At 45.7% G+C, this 14,750-nt stretch overlaps 8 protein-coding genes across 8 annotated transcripts; 3 read left to right on the forward strand and 5 right to left on the reverse strand.

Moving 5' to 3' along the window:
- Positions 1–26: 26 nt before the first annotated feature.
- Positions 27–911, forward strand: VTP01DRAFT_8773 (uncharacterized protein; the record flags this gene model as incomplete). The annotated part of the gene is made up of 5 exons (XM_069387931.1): positions 27–57; positions 118–391; positions 469–509; positions 576–719; positions 787–911. 5 exons carry the CDS (start codon positions 27–29, stop codon positions 909–911), a joined length of 615 nt encoding a protein of 204 aa, XP_069241651.1.
- Positions 912–1,038: 127 nt separating this feature from the next.
- On the reverse strand, positions 1,039–3,358 carry VTP01DRAFT_8774 (uncharacterized protein; the record flags this gene model as incomplete). Its single annotated transcript, XM_069387932.1, has 3 exons — positions 1,039–1,613; positions 1,679–2,726; positions 2,825–3,358. 3 exons carry the CDS (start codon positions 3,356–3,358, stop codon positions 1,039–1,041), a joined length of 2,157 nt encoding a protein of 718 aa, XP_069241652.1.
- Positions 3,359–4,732: 1,374 nt separating this feature from the next.
- VTP01DRAFT_8775 (uncharacterized protein) lies at positions 4,733–6,641 on the reverse strand (the record flags this gene model as incomplete). Its single annotated transcript, XM_069387933.1, has 7 exons — positions 4,733–5,361; positions 5,424–5,522; positions 5,595–5,751; positions 5,839–5,903; positions 5,963–6,089; positions 6,148–6,209; positions 6,278–6,641. 7 exons carry the CDS (start codon positions 6,639–6,641, stop codon positions 4,733–4,735), a joined length of 1,503 nt encoding a protein of 500 aa, XP_069241653.1.
- Positions 6,642–7,065: 424 nt separating this feature from the next.
- VTP01DRAFT_8776 (uncharacterized protein) lies at positions 7,066–8,262 on the reverse strand (the record flags this gene model as incomplete). The annotated part of the gene is made up of 6 exons (XM_069387934.1): positions 7,066–7,179; positions 7,248–7,532; positions 7,593–7,858; positions 7,919–8,035; positions 8,099–8,158; positions 8,235–8,262. 6 exons carry the CDS (start codon positions 8,260–8,262, stop codon positions 7,066–7,068), a joined length of 870 nt encoding a protein of 289 aa, XP_069241654.1.
- Positions 8,263–8,953: 691 nt separating this feature from the next.
- VTP01DRAFT_8777 (uncharacterized protein) lies at positions 8,954–9,397 on the forward strand (the record flags this gene model as incomplete). Its single annotated transcript, XM_069387935.1, has 1 exon — positions 8,954–9,397. The coding sequence occupies one exon, from the start codon at positions 8,954–8,956 to the stop codon at positions 9,395–9,397; it is 444 nt and encodes a 147-aa protein (XP_069241655.1).
- A 56-nt stretch (positions 9,398–9,453) lies between these two features.
- On the reverse strand, positions 9,454–10,429 carry VTP01DRAFT_8778 (uncharacterized protein; the record flags this gene model as incomplete). Its single annotated transcript, XM_069387936.1, has 3 exons — positions 9,454–9,954; positions 10,024–10,166; positions 10,237–10,429. 3 exons carry the CDS (start codon positions 10,427–10,429, stop codon positions 9,454–9,456), a joined length of 837 nt encoding a protein of 278 aa, XP_069241656.1.
- A 533-nt stretch (positions 10,430–10,962) lies between these two features.
- On the forward strand, positions 10,963–12,073 carry VTP01DRAFT_8779 (uncharacterized protein; the record flags this gene model as incomplete). Its single annotated transcript, XM_069387937.1, has 4 exons — positions 10,963–11,041; positions 11,107–11,495; positions 11,561–11,731; positions 11,786–12,073. 4 exons carry the CDS (start codon positions 10,963–10,965, stop codon positions 12,071–12,073), a joined length of 927 nt encoding a protein of 308 aa, XP_069241657.1.
- A 701-nt stretch (positions 12,074–12,774) lies between these two features.
- On the reverse strand, positions 12,775–13,716 carry VTP01DRAFT_8780 (uncharacterized protein; the record flags this gene model as incomplete). Its single annotated transcript, XM_069387939.1, has 1 exon — positions 12,775–13,716. The coding sequence occupies one exon, from the start codon at positions 13,714–13,716 to the stop codon at positions 12,775–12,777; it is 942 nt and encodes a 313-aa protein (XP_069241658.1).
- Positions 13,717–14,750: the final 1,034 nt, after the last annotated feature.

Raw genomic sequence — 14,750 nt, forward strand, 5'->3', positions numbered from 1 at the left:
TGAGCCGCCTAGACCCTTCACATGACATGTATCATGTTGAGCGCGTGCGACGTTTGGGTGAGTATGGATGATTACAATATGCAAATATCGCAATTGTCTCAACGATCTTTTAATAAGCTCTGCATTTGGCGGATCAAGAGGATTTGAAAGGGAAGGTCGACTTGCAACTGATCGAGCTTGCAGCCTTGTGTCATGATATCGGTGATCGTAAGTACGCGGAGCAAGAAAGCGAAAATGTGTACGCGTTTCTTGCGCGACACAAATATCCGAAAGCAGAACTTGTGCAGCGGATCGTGGATCATGTTGGCTTTCGCAAAGAGCTGGGTTGGAATGATATGCAAGATGAGCCGGAAACAGTGAGATGGAGGAACGAGTGCCTCGAGTTGCATGCGCAAGTATTATTATTAGTATAAAGTGCAATTGTCTTTTGTAACAACAACGACAACTCTTATGTGTCTCATCATACAGGGTCCAGGATGCAGACAAATTAGATGCCATCGGCGCCTTTGGTGAGTATCCTGCTCTTTCACACTGCTGCTGTGGCATGATGATGTTTATGTTTGGTCCTTTGCTAGGTGTGATGCGCTGTGCAGCATACAGCGGAGCAAAATCAATTGCTTTGCATGTTCCGGAACTGGATCCCATGACTAATATGACCAAGGAGCAGTACGAGACACAGACTGTGAACAAGACCGGATGCGCTGTGAACCATTTCCACGGTACGTATTGTTTCTAACAACAGAGAAAGAAAGAGAGGGAATATGGTTCGAAGTCAATTATCTGTAGAAAAACTTTTCCGTTTACGCAGTTTGATGCGAACAAAGCGTGGTCGCGAGATGGCAGAAGAGAGAGATCGGTTTATGCGAGAATTTGTCGCTCGTGTAGAAAAGGAATATGAAATGCAGCTTTAAAAGAATAAGCTATTCATATAATACAAGCAGTGATAATAGGAAATAAAGTGAAAAGAAAGGAAAAGAGAGAGAGAGAGTTTTTGGTTTGGCGAGAGGCGGGGGGTGTTTGGGATTTTGGATAATTGAATTAGGTATCGACCTCCATGGGTTGATGATGTATATGACGCTGTAGCTCTTCGGGTTCTTCTTCTTCAATCTCTGCCAAGTGTGTAGTTGATTGGCGTGAAAGGGTATTGGATGTTAAAGCAGATTGAAGAGTAACCGACCTCTGCTGAGATGATGATGCGGTGGACAAGTCAGAGCATGTGGCGACACAGTCATTATTGCCGTTATTACTACTGGTATTATCATTATTATTGTTGCTGTTGGCATCCTCGCGGTTGCTAAAGGGTCGCATAAGGAAGTTTGGATATGAGAGTGGTCTAGCCTTGGCAGCCCGTTTGCGACTGTGTATCTGTGGCTGTTGCTGCTGTTGATTGTGGTCACTGATCATCATAGATTTGCGTTTCTCAAAAAAGTTGAGTTTGAGTTTTCCCACAAGGTTAGCAGCAGATAATCTTCGCTCTGATGCATTCGTTGTTCGTGTCCGTTCGGAACCATGTCCCGCTGTGCTCGTAGGACTGGTTGGCACTTCGCACGAAGCAGGGGCTTCCTGCACTTGCACGTTATCCGAAACGAAGACTGTACGCCGTCGATCGCCCACTGAGAAAAATATGAATCAGTCAGTCACACAAGGGCAATACTCCTGCCTCTGTCAATAAAATTACCATCATTTGGAGAGTCCTGTGACATGTCATCTGTGGCAATTTGCTGATCTATAGTAGCCACCCGAGTTTCCTGAAGCTGCACCGGTGGCTGGTCTGCTGATAGGGAGTTCTGCACCTCTTCGTCTGAATGCTGCTGCTGCTGATGCTGATGCTGACATTGATTTTCTTGCCGATGGTGCTCTTCTTGTTGCTCCTCCTGATCTCCCGAAGGTCGTTCTTCCTGTGCAGTCTGAGCTGCTGCATTTGCTGCTGCTGCTGATGATGATTGTGCCGAAGAAGAGGAAGAGGATGATGGTGATGAAGATGTTGTGGAGGTGGTATCCGATGCAGGCTGCTGGAGAGCAGGGTTGACAGGCTGGGACCAGGTAGCATCAAACATGACATCTGTCGGTGGAGTAAACGATTTGCATTTCAGCCCGTACTTTTCCATGACTTCTTCGGGCTCGATAGCAACGCTTGCTTCTAGATCAGAGTAAGTGCGACAGATTGGGCATTGGAAACCAGGATAACTCCGTAGGAGAGATCGGATGCATTTAAAGTGGAATGAGTGGGAGCATGGGGCAACGAAGAGAGCCTGGAAAGGAGCTAGAGCGTACAAGCAGATGCAGCATTCATCGACTTCAGCCATATCGCCGCCGTTCGCGCATGATGGATGATTCGCTTGTGCATGCTTCGATTCCTCTGCAGATTCTTTCTTCTGCCGCTCCTCCTCCCGCCGCTGCTGCTGGTGCTCGGATTTCTCCTCCGTCAATGCCATGGGTGATGCAACCAAGTCGTCTTCGTGATTGCTGGCTATGCGCGACAGTGTGCGTAGATTATTAAACTGGGCCATACTGAAGGACAGCGGCCTGGGTCTGCGAGAAGCACTGATCTCGAAGCGCATCTTTACAGAGCGATAAATCTCTTCCTCGCCACCCTGGTAATCGACGCCGAGCTGGACAATATCACCATGTTTAATTTCTGTCGCTGAGCTCTCCTGATTTGCGGGGCTGAGACGGATGTGATTGAGAAACGTCCCAGACGACGATTTGGTGTCACGTATATACAGCTATTGCATTACAATGGGAAAAATAAACGCAGTAAAGGCAAACATGTCAAAAAATGTCACGTAGCAGCAGCAGCAGAAGAGATGCAATGCCCCTTTACCTTGCCATCTAGATCCACCCAAACCTCACAGTGCGCCCGGGAAACCACTTTGCTTTTGAACGACATGTGGTTTGGCGACTGTGATCTCTCTGCAAAACGGCCGATCTTAATAATCGTGCCTGCCGACAGCTCTCGATCCACAATATTGAATATCAGGCTTCGACTAGGATCTTCAATGTTGGGCACGATGCGTACGTGGAGCGTAGGCTGCTTTTGTTGTTGCTGGTTTGTTGTTGTTGCTATTGCTGGCTGAGGTGGTGGCGCGGTTGTCGTTGAAATAGTTGAGCGTCGCTGCTGCCGCCGGACAGGCCCAGGCTGTGGTGTTGGCGTTTCTGCAGCGTTTGAACGAGATCGAGAGAATCTCCTGGCCAGAAGCGCTGAAGCACCGTAAGTGAGATTCAGCGAGCGTCGAAAAGGAGTGGTTGCGGCAGAAGAGAGTCGTCTGCGCTGTTGCTGCTGCGTCGTGGAGGCTGCTGCAGCGACGCCGCCGCCTCCAACAGAAGCGTCTTCAACCGGTTGGCCTACAAGAGACATAGGCAACTTACAGTGAGCAAGGTTCAGTGGGAAAAGAGAAGAAAAGAACGCAAAGCGTTTTTGCGCTGTGAAAACAAAATGAACCCTATGCGGTGGGACCGCCCAAATTTGGTTAAGTTTGGACGCGCCGGTTTTCTTGCTCATTTTATTACCACCACCACCACCGCCGACACCATCGTTGACCCTCACGCCACCCCTTGGCCCACGCTTTAAACTGCATATTTATGCTTCATGTATCTAACTACCCTCGTCATCACCATCCTCACACTAAAAAAGACAACACTCAAAGAAAACAAACGTGCTCTTCTGGGGGCGGAGAAGCGCCTTCTTTCGGAAAAAGCAAACTGTCACCTGCTTTGCATTTGGCAAGCAAGAATCGGTACGGAAAATCGTTCATCTTCCTTGCGCGCAGAACCGACTGTAACCACGCCCTTCGATTCTGTTTTCGGGTCGTTGCATTGTCGTAGCACATTAAATTCTGCCCTTCTTCTACTTCCGCGTCCTCTACTTCGCCGGCGAATATTTAGCCGGGGAAAAGTGTACGCGCTAAATGAATGGATGTGTCAGTTATATCTCCATTTCAATGCAAGATGACTGCAGCAGACGAAAAGTGTAGTTCAGAGCGAGTCCGACAGTACAGTTTAATGAAAAAAAGTTTTGCACAACAAACTCAAGTGACCCGTCAAGTGGTGTTTGAATACTCACTGTTAGCCTGTGAATTTTTTTTACTCACTTGCCATACAAGGTTGTCCTTGCTCTCTTTACTGCAAAAAAAAAAGACTGGACGAATCCTCGCCGCGCTGCTGTTCGTCGGCTACGGATGTTATCTCAGCATCTCAGATGAAAGATCTTTTACTTATGATGATTATTTTTCCATATTAATCGCAGTTGCGAAGCAAAAAACAATGCTAGTTGTTATACTTCTTGTAGCTTCACTCCTAAGGTAATATGCGTAAGAGACGAGGACATTCTTGGTCTTGGACATGCTAGCATTTCATCTCAAACTGCGACCTGCTGGCTTGTATTCGCTTGGCACGCTTCATTGTTTGTTGGCCTAGCATTATTGTCTTTCCGGCCGTCTTTGGGACGCCACCCATCGGATGCCAATACGATCATTACTGACTTTTGTCCAGCGCCTGTCGTTCATTTTCCAATGCTTATTTCATTTTGTTAGCTAGCGCGCCCCCCTCTGGTCCAAATTTTTCTGCTTAACAGCGAATGATTGTAGAGCGGACCCTGCTCTGCGGGACGATGTCATCATTAATGCTGCTTCCTTATTCTTTGCTAATTTCAATGCATAGTAAAGTTCATCCATGTCATTAATAGGCAATTGATAGGCAATAAAACTCTATACTATTACGAAAGCTGTTAGGGTTATTCAAAGGTATCTGGCACAATGTGGGCCTCTCCGAGGTCCGACAGTGAATAGTCATAGTATGGTATCATTGCATGCGAGTATCCGTTGGGTGACCGAACAAAGTAAACCGTTTTCTCTTGCCTGTCTTGCTTGCCATTGCAAGCAGAGGAATAGTAGCTTGGTGGTTGGTCTTCACCCGCCAAGTCTACAGAGACATCGAGAAATTCGGGGCAGAGTTTAGAGTTTGCGTAATGTTGGATCATTAAAAGTCCAGGTATCTGTCGAATTTCGTCGTGTGCGAGATTCGAAATATGTACAGGTATGCTGAACTCGTACTTGCTGACTGAATTTCTCAGAAAATGACACTCTTCTAGCGTGACCTGAAGTAACAAGTCGTAGTAAACCTGGATATGGTTCGATTGGAAGGTCGGCGAGACATTGCGGGTGGGTATGTTGAAGGAAATGATTGTTGATTGGTGTGGCTCGATGCTGGTCTGATAAAGATCTCGGATGGCCTTGCGAGTGGCCAGACCCTGCGCGGTAGATATTCGCCCGAGATGATGCTTTCGAAATTTGTAGCTTACCGCCGTGATCTTAATATCAGAAGAAAGGGGTGTCATCGTAAGATGCATACTAAACGGATCATCTATCACGGTGCATTAGATTGCTATCATATAGACAATGGGCATTACCGCTGATGCTGCTTACCTGGACAATACGCCTGCTTTTTCAATTTAGCTTGCAGTTGCACGAGCGGATGTGCCTTCTTGTCATGATTGAGAGTGGTTCGATATACCCACTCCTTATCTGGCGTAGATAGATGTGCTTTTCAGTCGAATTCTCCATAGAATATGGATGGCATATTGCCGCTGCACATACCAGGCGGAGAGCCGATCAATGGTCTGTACGGAGTAACATAGCGCTTGCTTGAGAAACCAGGCTGACCACCGGCGCCGTCAACGTGCGCTGTCCAAATAAAGCGTATGCTGAAACCAGGCGGATCATCAATAGATGGAGGATAGTTTACATTTGGAAACTGGTTGTGCAAACAGAAATGTAAGCATAACAGCAAGAGGCTTGTGGGTTTTCCTTCCTGGCAACTAGCCAGGGAACACACACGTACTCTGAGAGAGAATGGAAATTCATGCCGCCCGGCGTCGAGCTCCTCAAAAGATGCTTGCATATATGCTATTCCATTTTGATCAGTGTTCCATGGCCCATCCTTGGTATAACGTGCACAGCCTTACGGTGCGCTGTCGTTTCTACGCCGAAAACAGCCTGATCCACTTGGAAAAACGTGGTAATGGCCTGGTGTATCCGTTCGCCTGAGCCATTCTCGTTGATCTTTACTGTGGCTACTTCCTCAGCCCAGAACTAGACATTTCACGGTCAGAGCTAGATCCAACGTGAGAGCATGCTATATTTTTCACACACTTGCCTTAATACGGACACGCGTCAGGTACAATCTTTCCGACGTTTGGAGTATGACGCGACCTGGAGGATCGTGTTTTCCGTTTAGCAACTCCCAGTGTTATCGAGGATATACATGCATTAGAGTGTACCTCTGACGGTGCTGTTTGGTCTGACTACTAACTGATGCGGATTTGCATCAAACTCGACACTTAGCGCGGCGCTGTCTTCAAAAAATCGAGGGGATAGCAGCGGCGTCGTCGGCTCTGTCAACGGCGAAGTGCTGCCGCTGCTGGTGCCCAGCGACAGAGAATGCTGATGACCAAACAGGAACCCGCCGAATGCAGGCGATGTCGACGGTAGCTGCTGCGATCGTGAGTGCTGATGTCGAGAACGCGGCGCAGAAGGTGTTTGCACCGGTGCTATGGCTGGCTGCTGTGTAAAACTCGCTCGTCGGCGCCTAGTGTGGTTGTGTGCTGCTGGCAGCGGTGCATCAAGTACAGAGAAGTTTTCCATAGTAAATACAGGATAAAGAAGCAGCGTATTGCGATGCTCAGGGGACCTTACATTGGAGATATATATTCATGCTATTTGGGGGTTAGCGAGGCTGCTGGGAAAAGAAAAAGTGGGGGTGATGGGCTGGCCCCTGCTTGCTCACTCGTGCAAGCTTTTTGTTCTGTCCTTTTTGTTACAGCATTCGCTGCTGCGGCTCCTCTACAGTTATTATCACGTATATATACATATGTAAGTTTGCTTTGAAAATTTACTTGAAATTTCTGGCTTCCCTATCAAGGCCGATCAATCATCGGTCTAGATCGTTGCTACACGCATGAATTTTCATATCTCACTACAGTATGGAAGCAAATGTATACTTTCACTGGAATTTATACACAAAGTCTTAAGATAATACAACTACATAATGATAAGATAGCATATATGATTAAAACAGTTCCATAGGGCGAATTTCCACAGATCCAGTTTCTCTTTGGGCAAACTCGTATGCTACCACGAGCAGAGCTTGTCCTTCCTTTGGATAAGTCTTGTCTTTAAATATCTAAAGTGTCTCCAGTTAAAAGACGATGGTCTAAATGCATATAAAAAGAGGCATTCCGTTTTACTTGCCTGCACAATACAGAGATTGTCCATGGCTATGTCAATGTGCTCTGGATCTCGGAGTGTGCGGACGCCTTTCATCAGAGCACCTAACACCGGATCTGCGAGTCGAAACGTATACAGGTATTCATTGGCTCGGAGCCACAGTGCGTGCTGAACTTGACAAGTTTCAAATACACGGTTGCCGAAGGAATAAACAATGGTCGTACATTCAACTATGCGTCGCTCGCTCGTTTCGAAAAACAGTGCATTGCAGAAATTGTCGCTGGAAGGATGGAAAAGGTCGAGGTTGACCTGGCGGCGCCGAGTGTTAATTGAAATGCGCACGAGTAACAGCGACGACCAAAGACTTACTCTTGCTATCAAAACTGGAGAGTTGATTTTGCTGGCAGCGGATTCCGACAGTTCGGCTAACAATGCTGTGTTATCCAAGTAGAATGACATGTATCGAGGTCTAAATGCAGCCGGTGCAATGCAGTTGAGATTATGCATCAAGTCCAGCACGATCTTCTCGTTTGTCGATAAGCATCTGACCTTATTGTTAGGCCAGCCAGATACTTTATTGTTGTTGTTGTTATTATTATCTTCTTCGGTCTGCGACGTTGACAATAAGTGGTAGACTGAACTGAAACTTTAAGTGGATGAATGTAGCTTGTTGGATTCCTCTTGCGTCTACTTACATCGAGGATCTGATCGCCGTGTGTTCTTCAAAACCTGCAGATGCGAAGATACTTGCTTCCGCGTGCGCACTTTACCCGTTTTGCGATATATATAGTCTGCAATTAACTCATTTCGGCCTATTTGAATACGTCGGTACAGACTGTCATTCACATCGATTCGACGTAGAAACATCAACATACCACAAGGCTTGCCATTTACGTTGACTTTGCGTCGTCCAAGCTTTGGCAACGTCTCGAGGGCTGTATGTGCAAAGCAGAAAAATTCCCCACATGTTAGATCGCTCGAGTCAATGTTGCCTTTATATACTTACTATACCTTCTATGAAAGCAGCTTCAACATCCATGGACCAAACCTCCTTTGATGAGCATTCCTCGTTAATTTTTTCGTTTTATTTACTTTTCTTTCATTCACGCCATGCATCTTGTGATACCTCATCGCGCGTACTTGAGGCGGATAGATTGTGCACTGACGGGTGTTTCGGAAACGATGTTGTAGACCTTTTTCTGCTATCAATACGTCGGGGCATAACGGGCAACACCATCGAAGAATGTTTAATAATATTTAGAAAAAAAAAGATGGAGAGAAAGAAAGGTATATTCTTCTCCTCTCCATGTGATCTTTTATTGGTTACAGAGGGGTCCATACACATGCAGTTTCTTTCAATCTCAACTGCAGGTGTCCTCGAAACATCAAAAAAGCGCTTGTGAGACCACCATTGCAAAGATGGTGGTCTGTGAAAGTACAAGTGATGTTCAACCCCTCGTACCCCTTGGGCTAAATTAGCACAGAGAACATGTTTTCACTAACATGATTGAAATATGTTGAATTTTCGAGTAATATATACGATGAAGCAGTAACCAGGATACCAGTGCGGCGACAGATATTCTCATGAATCCATCAGCCGAGACATTTCATGCGTATGAGCCTGAAAACGAGATTCCTTTAACATTTCCCCGCTTACCCTGTTTTATCTGTTCTTTACGTTGTTCGTTCTTTCCTTTTCTGATTAGTATACCCGCTTGTCAATTTCGCTAATGAACAAATCGAGCCAACTTGCTGCAGACGATCTCGCGTCGAAGCTTTATTCCTTCTCGCTGTCTACACCTGACGAGAATCTCTCGAAAAAGCTTGAATCTACACACATTACAGAAACCCACAATGTCTTTGCAAAGCCGCCACGGCAGCAGCAACCGTCGCAGCAACCAAACTCTCAATCTCGGCCGAGCAATGTCGAGCCTGCAGCAGCAGCAGCACCGTCTACTACAGCCGAGGAAGGTTGGGGCGAGCTGCCACCGGCGTACACAGCGATATCGCAAGACTGCATGTTTGGATTCTCTTCTATACTTCAAACGCACGACTTGTATTCCACCGAACGAAAGCAAGTGGATCCAAACTCACCATTTGGTCGATACGTTAACCGCACAGTGACGTTTGCGAACGCTGCTGCACCTCCTTCATCATCCTCTCCGTTGCAGTAACTCTGTCGACCTCCTCCATAAAATTTCACTACTTCCGCATTCCTTTGTGTACCATATTAAATGTCTCGCTTGCTTATTTTCCAGTGTTCTAAGGATTGTCGCGGAGAGTCTGGTAATTCCTCCAGACTAGCTTCGCTGCTACTACTACTACTACTACAACGGCTACCGCTAGAAATGGACAGGACCGGAGACACCGCTTGTATGCTCGACCTGCGCATGGCTGTTCTTGCTGACGGCTGCCTCTGCGGTTGCGGTGGAATGATCATCGATAGTGGACTAGACCGGCTACCAGTGCGATGTGGAGGAGTTGGAGGTGGTGGAGATGCCCTTCTCTTGGACACATCCACATCGATATTATTTGATAGCTGTTCTTGATGATTTTCAAGCGATGCCAATTCGTGGTTGATTACACCGACTAAATCCTGTAAATTTTTACACATTAGAATAAATATGGATGGAAAGTATGGAGACAACATTGGATGTGGGCTTGCCTTGATACTCTGGAGAAGGCTATCTGTGGTCTTGGTCGAGTAGGACAATGCTTGTTTATAGGTTTCCTATTTAGAACAGTTTTCCTATTGTTAGGTCGGATGCGGGTTTATGTTCATCGAGATATTAGTGCCTACGTTTGCTTTCAGGCAAGGGTCCTCATCGAACGTCAGAGCATCCTGTGTATTTGCTTTTAGACGCAAAAGATCTTGAGCGTGCTCATCGCATTGCTGTGTATATGCGCGCTGCATTGCTTCTTTTTCTGCCAGGAACAAGGATTCTTGTTCTTCAAAAGAATTCAGCGCGAGTCCATGGTATATCCGCCTCTCTTGTACAGATAATATACAAACCTTTAAGTTTGCGCTGTGCTTGCTGATACTCTTTTTCGCATCGCTGCATGTTTGCTCTACATTCCTTGAGCGCTTGTTTCAGCTGCTGATTCTCCTGCTGAAGTCGAGCAACGGCGTTTTGGCAACATGGCGAAAGGCTGCCTTCGCAGTAACTGTTTCTAAAGCTAGAAGGCCGTCTTGCTTGTTTAAACATAGTTCGTTTCTCTAAAGAGTTGGAAAAACAAAAGGAAAAAAGTAAAAAGAGAAACAGAGATAGACAGGTGATGAACACAAACGCGTAAGGCTCCTTTGGATCGTCATCCTTTTTTAGCTGTTGACATGGCGACCTCCGGGTCGAAATGCTTACTGGATTTGGAATGAAGTTTGCATTTCGAAAACAAGGGTCATATCTTTTCCTTCCTGTCTAAATCGTAGCGGTCCATAAACTTGGTTTATTCTTATAAGAGTCCATTGGTTTTAATAAGCAAAGTTCGATGATGGCACTGTATTTCTACGGAAAGTAAGTGAGTACAACATAAACGCAGAAAGTGAATGGTTGATTCTGTGAGTTAAATCCAAACTTTTGTCATCTACAACGATATAATATCCAGCTACCCCGCACTTTTCACAGCATCACCGGCATGTGAAAAAAGAAAGGGACAAGCCGTCCTGGTCGCCCTCTCTTTTCTGCCCTTTTCCCGTTTTCCACTCTTCACACTCGCTATCTCAACTGTATTATAACACACCATGTCAACACCAAGCAAAGATAACGAGAAGCGAGCGCCAGCAGCCGCCGATGACTCTGACTGGGACGATCTGTTAGATGGTTAGATTGCGAAAAGCCAGAAGAGATCTACCACGCGCGCGAATGCTAACGCACACAATATATAGATGTCTTGGACGACTTTAGCAACATGTCAACAACGTCGAGTGCGCCGCCGCCAAAGAAAGAAGACAAGAGCAAGACCAGTGAAAAGCAAGTGCAACAAGAGTCTTCCGAGTCGCTGGACGATATCTTTGATCAGGACGAGTTTGCAAAGCAGCTTGCAGCAGGCATGGAAGAATTGATGGGGCACATCAATGAGGACAAGGATATGAAAGATACATTTGAGAAAATATGGAAATCCTTTGAAGAGAACGAGTCTTCCTCCTCACCGTCGTCATCATCGGCAGCTGCTGGCGCAGGAAAAGAAACAGCAACACCGAGACAGGCTCAATCATTCCAGGACACTATTGCCCGGACTATGAACAAGCTCAAGGATAGCTCAAAACAAGTCGATGTAAGAGGAAATCAAAGTATTACGAGGGTGGGAAAATGTAATGTAACGTAAAGGGGAAAAAATAGACATCTATTGCGGAGGAAGGACAAGGAGAGGATGCCTTCATGGCAGAGATGATGCGGCAAATGGAATCGCTGGCAGAGAATGGCGAATTCGAAAATGTACTCGAAGGCATGATGCAGCAACTCATGTCAAAGGACTTATTGTATGAACCCATGAAGGATATGGCTGGTCGGGTAAGTGGCTGGATTCCGGGTTAAGCTTTGTCATGCTAATTATGCCGTTGATAGTATCCCGATTGGCTGAAATCCAACAAGGAGAAATTGAGCAAGGCAGAGTACGAAAAGTACGAAAAACAGTACAGCCTTTGCAAGCAAGTGGTTGAAAAATACGAGTCGCCCAACTTTGATGAGAAGAATGAAGCACAGACGAAAGAGATAATGGATTTAATGCAAAAAATGCAAGATCTCGGACAGCCGCCTGCCAGCATGTTGGAAGAGATGGCTCCAGGCGTCAACCTGAACGAAGGAGGGATACCGGAGGACCTTAAAGACTTGGAAAACTGTAATATTATGTAGAATAGAGAGACCTGGACTAGTTGTCACAATGTAAAACTCCTAACAATGTTATCGCCTTTAGCAATTAGCACCGTACATTTCCTATTTGATCTATGAGGAGGTTTTCAATCGTCAATAGCTAATTTGGAGAAACAATCCACTAAAGTTTTATATGATGCATCTTTGGAGTTTATGGACATGATACATGAAAAATATGTATGTACAAAAGAATGGAGAAATGCATGCAAAAGAAGTGCAAAGAATTAAAAATGATACATGAAAAATACAAAGGTACATAAGATAGATGGACAGCATAGGAAAAGTGCATGAAATTATTTAAAAAAGGGAATGGACGGGACAAACAAAAAGAAAAACGCAATAGCTAAACGCTCCGGCAAGTCCCGCTCGTCAGCGCCAGCGGTCGCCGGTAACATCACATTGACAAAACAGAAGATGGAAATATGGTCGTAAACGTCGGCACAGATAGTCTGCAGTGCGGTCATTTCCTTTTTATCTTCATGTACCTTTTTATTATTAGTATTTGTTGCCTGTAATACTCTATTCTTCTGTACGTTTTAATTATATCTGTGTTAAAGCTGGCATTCGTATGTTCTACTTCGTTCTCTACAACAACAATGGCACGTAACAAAAACGGAAAAAGTTGTTGGAATTTATATGCACACAATTATGAGAAACAATACAACTACACATTTGGAAACTTTTTACTTGAGAAAATGGAATGCAGTGGTTGGCGATGAAGTCCACCGGTTTGTCGATATCCAAAAGGATGACGCGTTCCATGGCGTGATCGTGATAGAGGATGAAGACCGTTGGTACCAGAGGGATTGCTGCTGCTGCGGTTGTAGCTGCTGCTGCTGCTCGGGCGCTTTTGTCTGTAGACGCAAGCGATAGTTCTTTCCGCGGTTGTTATCCCAGAATTCTCGACCATTGACAACGTATCGCATTGCCAGCTCTGCAATGCGAGCCTTGGATGGCCAGGGTACGCTGAACGTAAAACGGTCAACAGCGGTACCATCGATGGATTCCACGAAAGCGCAGTCAATATCTTCAAAAGACATCCAGTGATCAAACGTGCATCGTACAGTGACGTGTTTCTCGAATGCGAGGTTGGCGACACAGCAATGTCCAATGAGCATAATGGTGGGTTTTTGCTTCGTTGTTGTTGCTGTTGCTGTCATTGTTTTGAGCAGCAGCAGCGATGATAATGACGATGATGGTTGCACAGCCAAGTTCTCCACAGCAACTGGTGCGTCTGGAGAAATTCGATCCTGTGTGGACGATGGCACAACCCAATTGACCATTTCAAGCCGAGGAATATCGCCTGCATCCTCCTCTTGATCATCGGGCTGCATGCGGATAGCATTGGGCATCTGCCATTGATAAAACAGTTTGATATCTTCGACGGTTTCTCTGAATCTCACGCTCTTCTTCTTTGTTGGGCCGTGGTCAGAAAATTGGCGCGATGGAGATGGTCTTGATACAGGTGGCACTGCTGCTCGCAACGTGCCTGTGTGCGTATGCCGCTTGACAAGAGACACCCGCTTTGGATAGCGTTTCAGACCGGTGTTGTAGATATATCCATTGTAATGCGTATCTGCAGGTGAAAAGGACGGAGGGCCATGCGATGCAGCTATGACTGTCATGTAAAAGCAAGAAGAAAAAGAAGATCAAGACCTTGTGTGTGTGACTGAGTGAGTGCGAGAAAGAAAGAGAGAACGGCTGACCTTTTGTCTCTCTGCTGTCGTTATCCCGTCTCTTTATTTTATACAGTGGGTTTTTATTGTTGTGAGCAGATGGGAAGATTCCGGCAACGAATCACAACGGGGGGGCTCGAATGACAAAAATATAATATGTTTCTATCGTCAAGACAGCGCAGCCGAACGATCTTTAATCGAACAAAACATCTTGTTCATACTTTATAGTGTCCGACCTGACATAGACTGAAATCTCACTTGCAAAACTCAAAGTCTTTGACTTGGCTGCTGACAAACAGATAGTGCAAAGTGGGGAAATGCCCTCATCAGGTTTAGGCCTCGGTGGACCGGGCGCTGTGTCACTCGTGTTTAACCGAGCCAGGCCGATGTGTAAGTGTACCGAGGGAACCTTGGGAAAAAAAGAAGAGATATGATGGAAGAAGGAGGAGGAGGGAAAGCAAGGGAAAAGGGATAAGAAAAAACAAGTTTGGCACCATTCATTATCGATTTGCACAAACTATCAAAGAAGCGGGCAACATTTTATATATTGATAGATAGCCCACTTTAAAAAGTAACTGATTTCTGCAGGATCAACATCGCTGCCGCCGCCCACCACTCGAGTGATCGATGCATGGCATTTTCCACCGTCTCTCCAACACCATCTGATTTATATTTACTTTGTTTTCCCACATGGCTGGTTGCCTATTCTATCGATCGTGGGGAATTGGTACCACATGCAGCAGCTTCTGTTTGTTGTTGTTGGGCTCAGCAAACATCTCCATTCATTTATTCAAACAAGAGACAGAAAGAGAAAGAGAAGGAAACATGATATGTTTACAACATCAAATGATATATACATCACGCAATCACATTGAATAGGAAAAAGATAATCAAGCACAGGAGCGAAACAGGGTGGGGGTCGGGATGGATGAGATTGAAGGGAAAACAAAAATACAGAAAGCACAAGGAGAAGAAGAAGAAGA

The sequence above is a fragment of the Rhizomucor pusillus genome (assembly GCF_041956525.1).
Source record: "Rhizomucor pusillus strain CBS 183.67 unplaced genomic scaffold VTP01scaffold_5, whole genome shotgun sequence".
Classification (NCBI taxonomy): domain Eukaryota; kingdom Fungi; phylum Mucoromycota; class Mucoromycetes; order Mucorales; family Lichtheimiaceae; genus Rhizomucor; species Rhizomucor pusillus.